Source organism: Camponotus floridanus, unplaced genomic scaffold (assembly GCF_003227725.1).
Source record: "Camponotus floridanus strain SB8 unplaced genomic scaffold, Cflo_v7.5 scaffold169, whole genome shotgun sequence".
NCBI lineage: Eukaryota > Metazoa > Arthropoda > Insecta > Hymenoptera > Formicidae > Camponotus > Camponotus floridanus.
Window position 1 is genome coordinate 66,595 of NW_020229291.1, and position 9,802 is coordinate 76,396.

Genomic DNA, 9,802 nt, shown 5'->3' on the forward strand with positions numbered 1-9,802 from the left:
TATTAAGTATATTAGAAGATGGCACGTGAGACCAATAAACCAATTAAGGTACAGATACGGAGATTATGAAACACTTTTTCAAGATTTGAAAAGTGATGAAGATTTGTTTTTTCGTTACACAAGAATCTCTTTGCCACTGTTCAACAAATTTGAACCACCCGTATCTATGGCTATAACTTGTTTCTTAGAGATTAAAGAGCCTGTGGTCCTCGAGAAATTGATCAAAGGTAAACATAAAACAAACCTCTGAAATTAATATTGCACGTGCGCTCGTTCGACAGGCCATTCTCAATCGTCAAATCATTAAGCAATAAGATAATCAGCTCCTCGCTCTCACTCTCTACTGGATGGAGCTAAATCTCGAGCAAAAGGGGCTTAATTAATTAGAGCCTTAAGACACTCCTCTCTTCCTAAAAATCTAACTCCTTGATCCTAAGAAGGGAGTAATAGAAATTATTTGATTCGACTAAAAAAGATTCCAAGCAGGAAGGAGGAGCAAAAACTTTAAAACTCACGAGCCGAAAGCGCGGACACATAGTTAATTCTCAGGATTTTTTTGACTGCATTTCTCCGCTAATTTTTACACCAGTTCGCAATATTAAGAAAAAAAAAAAATCAATTGAATAGTTTGAAGTGAGTGTGATCCCTGGGCTCCTCCAGACGTTGCAGTTTCACAATCAATTACTTGTTGGCTTGCAACTCACGCTCCGGCCTGAATCAAAATTTTTTATTGTCAACGCACTCAATAATTAGTAAGTCTCATCCGATTATACTCCCTTTAACCTTTCACGATTAAGTTGTCATTGGGAAATATATTTTTTTTTATTTTTTACCTAAATCAACAATAAAAATAATTATCTTCATTTCATCAACCATTTAAATCTTGTTCTCTGGCTCATTCCTTTTCCTTAATCCACCTTCACACAATTCCTTGTTCGTCGAGAATCTCCGCAAGGCGGTTCACGAACAATTCCCTGTTCGTCTAGAATCTCCGTAAGGCGGTTCACGAACAATTCCCTGTTCGTCTAGAATCTCCGTAAGGCGGTTCACGAACAATTCTCTGTTCGTCTAGAATCTCCGCAAGGCAGTTCACGAACAATTCCTTGTTCGTCCAGAATCTCTACAAAGCGATTCACGAACTCCTCGTTCACCTTGGAGCTCTATAGCACTGTTTACTCCTATTTTAATTAAATCTTCGAGAGCTGATTCCTCTTTCGACTTCCCTTAAAATTCCAATCCTTTTTCAGGCGTTGTCAATACAGGTACAAAATTGTACTGAGAATCACGCAAAGTATAGAGAGATAATATAATATCGAAGAGACAGGGGAGAGCTTCGGCTCTCCCACTCTGGGGTAGCTGGACTTATGATGGTAGTGCACTGGACAAGACAGGAAAAATGAAATCGAACAAATTTAACTTAGACCAAGCAGACAAGCATGACGCGCGTCGCCGTGCCGTCGCATACAACTTCAGTGGGATCTCGCCTTTCCACCTCAGCCCCACCGGTGTCACTGTAACCTCTCTTCGACATTACGGGTCAAAAAACATCATGGGTATAATTGCCAAACCAGAGTTGGGCAGCCATAATGTTCATATATCAGTAACCATCGATTTGTACAGATATGCCCCGCTACTATTTCTAAAAGGGCCAGACACCGCCACACATCACGTGATTCAGTGGGTAGATAATGTCGCCGGATATTCTAATCTGGCAACTGGAACCCAAATGCCAGTTCCCCTAGATATGTATGAAAATTTGTCTAAACTTCCAGAGTCTGGGCATTCCGACCGCTAATTCTTTCGATGGCTGTTAATCTAATTCGATTACTTCAGAGACACATCATTGATCCGGATTAATCTAGGGAAATTTAGGAAGTCTATCGTTGAGTACCACTGCTCAGTCCGATCAGAGATCCGATTAGTTGTCGTAAACACCCCGGTGAAGGAGTGAGATATTTAGCGTGAAACTTTTCACCAATAGCCGACATGGGGTGCTTTCCATTTAGCGACACAAATCGACACAAGTGTCATTCTATCTTTGTTTATTGTTATTCATTGAAAAAAGATAGAATGACATTTGTGTCGACTTGTGTCGCTAAATGGAAAGCACCCATGGTTAAGCGGGGAGCACACACTTTCGCATAAGCGCATAACGCATAAGCATAAAGAAATGAGCCAATCAGGATCTTTTATTTTTATCCCCACTCCTTGTCCCGAGGAGCTTGCATTGTGCATACAGCATAATGCATAAGGCGTCGAAAAATTCGTAAGAACGAATTTTTTATGGTTATGGGTTGTGGTTGTGCAAGAGTCGATGAATTTTACAAGGGGTCTGTTCTTTTTAGCTGCACTGCTGCACTAGTGCAATAAATTAAGAAAGAGACAAACACTTTCTTTCACTCTAAACTAATTGCACTAGTGCAGCAGTGCAGCTAAAAAGAACAGGCCCAAGATTGTTTCCAACCTTTCTAACCTTTTCGAAATATATCGACGTCATAGACATCATATAACCTCAATACGAGGTTAAAGACATTATTTCACCAACCGGTGATCAAACTGGAAAAACCCACTATCGACGTCACATAACTTCATTCAAAAATCTCCTTCGAAATATATCTGAGAAGGTGTGTTTAAATATTCTTTATTATTATTAAATAAAATTCTTTGATTATCATAAAATTATTTTTTTTTCTATTATTAATTATATAAATATTGATAGGAAAATGGATCATGATTCATTATATCAAGATGAGGATGATGAAAATTTTGATTATGATGAAAATAAAAATGAAGAAGTGAGTGGAGATGCTTTGCTGATTTCTTTAGTGCGTGACCATCCTTATTTATACAATAAGGAACTGACGGATTTTAAAGATGCCATTAAGAAACAGAATGCTTGGGTAGAAATAGCAAGTATCATGAACATGACAGGTACGTACATAATGCCTTTCTACATTTGAATTATATTAAGTTATTATTTTAACTCATTTTCAATAAAAAAAAGTAGTTACTAATTAATAAAATTATAAAAGAATTTTGACATTTTTTTGAATAATTAAAACTTATATTTAAAATAAATTTTATTAGGTGCTTTCCATTTAGCAATACAAATCAACACAAGCGTCATTCTATTTTTGTTTTACATTATGTCGACTTGTAAATGAAAAGCATCCATTGTTAAATTATTATAAATATTATTAAATTATTATATTTTAATTTAATGAAATTTTTATTGCAAGTGGAAGAGTGTCAAACCAGATGGATTCGACTGAGGGAGCGCTATTCACGCGAAAAAAAGCAACAACAAGAAGAAACAACCACTGGAAGTGGAGTATCAAAAAGAAAAACGTTTGAATTTTTCGATAATATGCAATTCCTGGAAAGATTTGTTAAAAGGAGAAGGTACGATTAATATGTAATTATCTATAATATTAAATATAATATAGAAGTTAGAATAGTTAATAATGCACATTTTTGTTTTTAGAAAAATAAAAGTATTTTATTAAATTGATAGAACCGAAACAAATAATACAAACAATTGATATTCTAAGATATATTTTATTAAAATAATATTTGATTGTTCAGAAAATTTCTTCTTGAGATATTTTAATTATCTGAGCGTCGGTTAAAAAAGCCACCGCGACGATGATTGTTAAACTGTTACTTAACAATTTTAACAAGTTTAAAAAACATGATACTACTTTTATCTTAGATGTTTGTAAAAATATATTTTTGTTAGAAAGTACAAACGGACAAATTAAACACAGCACTGTCTCTACCATGATTTAGTGAAAAAAAAGAAAGAATTAAGACAAATATATAAAAATAAACTGAATTTTGAATAACTTACTTTGTATAATGAGATATACTACAAATTCTATGCAAGTGTATGTTTCGTTATAATAATTAGCTGCAATAAATTAATGTTTTATCCACTATCATTGTAACATGAAAAATATACAGGGTGGCCCCTAACATTTCAGCCGGACTTTGAGATCTTATAGGAAATTTAATTCTGAACAAAAAATTTCCTATAAACATGGGTCGAAAAATGTTTCCTTAAGAAGTTATCACTCAAAAACTCTGATGAAGGAAGAGCAAAAGGTGAAAAGAAAATGAAACTAAATAAATTTCTTGAAAAAAAAAACGATAAAAATAAAAATAAAAATCTTTTTCTTTTATGAAAATAAAATAAAAGTTAGTTAAAAAAAAATTATTTTATTTTCATAAAAGAAAAAGATTTTTATTTTTTATTTTTATCATTTTTTCAAGAAATTTATTTAGTTTCATTTTCTTTTTATTTCATTTTCCTTTCACCTTTTCCTTCATCAAAGGTTTTTGAGCGATAACTTCTTAAGGAAGCATTTTTCGATCCATGTTTATCGTAAATTTTTTGTTCAGAATTAAATTTCCTATAAGATCTTGAAGTCTGGCTGGAACGTTCAGGGCCATCCTGTATATGCGCACTTATGATTTCTTATTATTTCGAGAAACTTCCGAAGACTAATAACACTTAGCGTATATTACAATAAATGTGTATATCATATGTAAACACAAAAGATGAACACATAAATAGGATATAACAGTAGGCAATAATCTTAGAAGACAAGTCGATTTCAAATAGCGAACGGTATTTCAACTGATTCTATTTGTTTTGGAGCCGATAGAGTTCTCTCTCTTGGGACGGGAGTTATCTCCTCGAGAGTCAAAATCATGTGTCGAATTCGATTGCTACCACCGATACTGCGACTAATCAGAGCGATAGAATTCAACTGGCGGTAATAATTGGTCCGATAAGGTAGTAAGGAGATTCTTCCCGATCGATCTATTTAAGCGATGCTTTTGTGAGATCTCGCTCTCTTTTCTGGCCTGTACAAGAATCGATCTAATCACGAGCAACATTTTTAGAGCATTCTCGTTTCGCGAATAAAGTCAATCTTATATCAACTAGGTCTGGTTAACTTTCCGTATCCTAAGTCGAGCCGTCCTAACTGCGATCAAGGCCAAATTCATAACCATTGCTCATTGCTTGAACATCGGTTTTTGTTTACCGGCATCATGTTCTGTAAATGATTTAAATTTAATTTTGGAACAAATATTTCGTAATAAAGTTTTTTTATTAATGACTTTTATTCTATAGACTTCAAATTGGTCGAAGTTAAAAATTTAAAATATAATCAGTAAGAGTTATTTAAGGATGTAATATTTTTTATCTGATATGTCGAAAAATACGAACAAAATATACAATTAATTTAACTTTACCAATAATAATATAGAATAATAATAATTATATTTTATTTGCACATATTAATATATTTAAGATAAATATTTTTATATAACATCCAAATATTTTGAAATAACAGATATATTTTTTGTATTTATTTTATAATTATAGTGTTTTAGCGCTTACTTTTTCTATGATGATAATCAGAACAACATATGATATATTTGTGCATCAAAAATATTTCATCGTAACGGATAAAACTAGCGATAATAAGCTTACTAGCGATAGTAAGTTTACTAGCGATAGTTTTATCCGTTACGATGAAATATTTTTGATGCACAAATATATCATATGTTGTTCTGATTATCATCATAGAAAAAGTAAGCGCTAAAACACTATAATTATAAAATAAATACAAAAAATATATCTGTTATTTCAAAATATTTGGATGTTATATAAAAATATTTATCTTAAATATATTAATATGTGCAAATAAAATATAATTATTATTATTCTATATTTGCTAGTAAGCTTACTAGCGATAGTTTTATCCGTTACGATGAAATATTTTTGATGCACAAATCGTATTTGAAATCACTTAAAAACTTTTTTCAACAATAAATCACATTTATAATATTGAGCATATGTTGACTTTTTATATAAATATACTATTGTGAAAATTCTGTATTGCGATTCAGATATGAAGAATATATCCGAGGAAATGGAAATAACATCTTTAGTCGAGAAAGTAGAACTGGACAAATATTAATGTGTTTTTCCATATACACAAATACAAAAATAATATTAAACACGAAATTGAATGCTGACGAAATACCTGTCATTCACGGTTTAAAATTTTTAAGTATGAGTTGGATAATTATTTTGCATATCGTATTTTTCATTGGATTACGTCGGTGAGTTCCTTTCTAAAAAGTGCATCGATTAAATCGATTCTCGAAAGTCTCGAAGTATTGTCTCGAATATCTGCTAAACTATAAGAGTTAAAGAAAAAAAAACGTGCAACCAAGTTTAATGGCTTGAAGTACTTTAAAATTATATGATCAAAATTTTTTTATTTTTATTTTTTTAAATCCTACTTATTTTTTTTCGAAATTAAAATTTCTTTACCTAATTTAAAACTTTTTTTTTTTCAAATTCAACCATGTGTAATAAAGTTATGTTACAAAATATCGTTTTTGAAAATTAGTTATAAACGCTCCCTAGCGTTTTTCATTATAATTATTGGAAGTAATTAACGGAAGAAATATATCTCGATTATGAAAAATTTTATAAATTACATAGTTTTGAAATAATTGAAGATGATGAAGAAGCATGGAATGAAGATAATTTAAATTCTCATCCTCATTGTTCAAATGATGATACAAATTTTGATAGTTCTTATAAAAGACGAGCTCTTGAGTATTAGCAACATCGGGACACTAATGAAAACAGTAATGACAAAAAAAAGAAATCGTCCTCTAAAAGTAATACGAAGTAAATTTAGAAGAGTTTCATCTGAACGTCAGTTAAAACGATGAACAAATACAATCAAGTGTAAGTCGTATAGAAAAATTATCTTACATCTCCAAATTTACACATAATAAATTTATTGCAGCTGTTGAATCAGGATTCATGATTCATGATATTGATTTAAAAAAATGGGCTTTACAAAGCTCTCAAGAAGAAACATAAAATTTTATATTTAAAATATAATATATATTTATAATAAACTTACAATTCACTATTTTGATATTATATGTCTGACTTTCATTATATCTCTTTATTATCACATTATTAACATTTATTATTTCATCTGCTTAATCCCATATTTTTATGTATCAATATACAGGTCAGGCAAGAATATTTAAATGTCAAATACGCAAATGCGCGTACTAGATGAAGGATTTTTGACATGTAAATGCATTATGAAACAGTGTGTCATAAAAAACATATATATGGTTGAATTCAGAAAAATACTCTCTTTCTTTCATTATTACAAGAAATTTCTTGTAATTTTCCAAATTACAAGAAATATTTTTAAACAAAAAAAATTTTTTTTTTCAATAAACAAAACTTTTTTTTTATTTCTGTTTATGCCACTTTGTAACAATTAACTTGCCGTTAAACTTTTATTTCAAACATTTTTTTGTATCTCTTGTATTTTACGAGGTATACGCAAAAAAGTATAAGCGCCCTTTTACCCTTGAGGTCGAGAATTATATCTTTAAAGTGAAAACGGGTACGAACTTTTTATATCGTTATTCATGTATTAAGTGCCTCTACATATTCCCAAAGTTTGATCCAAATCGAAGAGTTCGGGTTCGCGGTGTTCCCTTGTGAGTGTGTATTTTCTTACTTTGAAATAGCCCTGTTCGAAAGAAACCAGGGAAGAAATATAAATTCCTCTCGAGATCTTTGAGGATCTTAAGATGTCACGTTTCACTCTGTTACGTCTCGAGAGACTCCGCAGGGTTTACTTTGAGGGGAAGAAATTATGACTCTATATTTATTTTTTAGAGCAACCTGCTAAGCCGGCTATTTTCTGAGACGTCTACTGACGCTTGAAGATTCAGCAGATGAAGAAATTAACTATACCCTCAACTACCTCAGTAGTGAGGAGTTCTTAGGCTGCATTGACGACCTTGAACTATCCTCAGAACGTAAAATAAACATAAATAGACCATTCATACAAGATATATATGTTACCATTATCTCCACGGTTATAAAATTGTATTAAGAATAATCAAAAATAAAGGAAAGTTATTGAAAGTTTATTTCAATATTATAAACATTCAATCAAAATTTTGTTTATTGTTACGTCCTAACGCTTCACACCTCTCTGTTTCCTCAGAACAGATCTGCAAGGCGAGTGAGGTGAATCTCTGAATTTATTTTTCGAGGCAACCTGCGATGCTGGCTATACCTCGGGATGCCGAGAGATTTAGATCTATGTGGACTTCTGATTTATTCAAGGAAATGGATGTATGTATGGCAGAATTAATTTGAATGTATTTCAACACCTCACTCGCCTGCATAGGTAAGCCTTGCAGATTTGTTCTGAGGAAACAGAGAGTGAGACGTAACAATAAGCAAAATTTTGGTGGCAGCGGTGAGGTATGCCAAAATCGGACTACCACAGAGTAAAATATTTTTCTAGAATAAAACCCTCCGACTTCATCGAATTTTGTTCTTAAATAGAGAGGAGTTCCGCCACGAAAATTTTATTTCAACGGACCAATGATGATATTATTTTATATATTCGTTTAAAGCTTTGCTACTATTAACGTATAATTAATCAACATATTTATTCAATATAATCAGATTGTATTTAATATAATCAGATGTTAAAAGAAAAATAATATATTAATCACCCATAGAATATAATATTTCTGCAAACATTTTCAGGAATATTTTTTTGTAATGTTTTAACAAGCATTTTATCACGTTACAGAAACTTCGCAGGCATATTTCAGAAATGATTTAATAAAACATCAATAAAAGCTGCCGAAAATATAAAAAATATTAAAAATAATATGGAAGGGATTGTGGAGGAAGAGTTGGGGAGAGAAGTAGAGATTAGTGAGGTTAAGGAGAGGAAGGGGATGATTTTAGAGGAGGGGATGCCCCGCGTCGGGCTGGCCAGGCCTGCGGCTCTGCCGCTGCCGGAACGCCGGATGCGGTGCTTCCGATGCCTGGAGGTAGGGTACGGAGCGACTATGTGTAAGGAGGTAGATAGAAGCGGTCCCTCTCGGATAAAACTCGGAGCACTCCCTCGGTGCGGCCGCCTGCGTTTCCGGCAGGCGAGTCGCCCAGCGGAGGCTGGCCAAATTGAAGGCCAAAGCCCGGGAGACTTTGTCCTCCAAGGACAAGTCCCCGACGAGACCTGGTGAGGGGAGTAAGAGGGGCCCCTGTGGGGCAGAACCCTCCGAAACCCTCACCCCAGAAGGGCCTGCGGGAGGGAAGGGGGAACCCTGGAGGGTCCCTCCTCTTCCCTCTCGAAAAAAGGCTCCACCGAAGTCGGGGGGAGTCGTCCGACTAGGTCGTCGCTGAAGAGGACTGTGTCGGAGCGGTCCCCCCCCCGTCCAGAGTGGACAGGAGATGGCCGAGGAGCAACAACCGGAGTCCTCATCCGCTTCACCGGCCCCGACGAAGAAGAGGCGGGACCGGAAGGGGCGATTCAGAACTCAGCCCTGAGTCGCCCTTTCCGCTCCAATAGGAGGAGAATGGGATAACGGCACCTCGAAGAGAAGGGAGCCTTAAATGGCTTGGGCCATGCCCGGCTCCAGGGTATTGCGAGAGCGGGTACCCGGGGCCAATCGGGCGGCGAGAGCAGCAAAGGAGGCTGCGTGACAGGGGTTTTTAGTTGGTATACCCGGCATTGCACTCCTTGGGAGAGGAGCTAGCCTTCTCTCAAGGGCCGGGGAGTCCAACACTACCCCTGGTGCGCCGAATGCACCGGGGGGTGTGCGTAATGCATTTTCCTCTGTCAATAAACAAAAACAAAAAAAAAACAAAAAAAAAAGAAGAAGGGGATGGCACGGTGCTGAGTTAAGATGGGAAAGTCAGAGGGTTTTATTC

General features: G+C 34.4%; 1 protein-coding gene across 1 annotated transcript; it reads left to right on the forward strand.

The window, feature by feature from the left end:
- Positions 1-2,635: 2,635 nt before the first annotated feature.
- On the forward strand, positions 2,636-8,053 carry LOC112637458 (transcription factor Adf-1-like). Its single transcript, XM_025407230.1, has 3 exons — positions 2,636-2,931; positions 3,240-3,402; positions 7,742-8,053. Exons 1-3 carry the CDS (start codon positions 2,724-2,726, stop codon positions 7,752-7,754), a joined length of 384 nt encoding a protein of 127 aa, XP_025263015.1. The 5' UTR covers positions 2,636-2,723; the 3' UTR covers positions 7,755-8,053.
- The last annotated feature ends 1,749 nt before the right edge of the window (positions 8,054-9,802 follow it).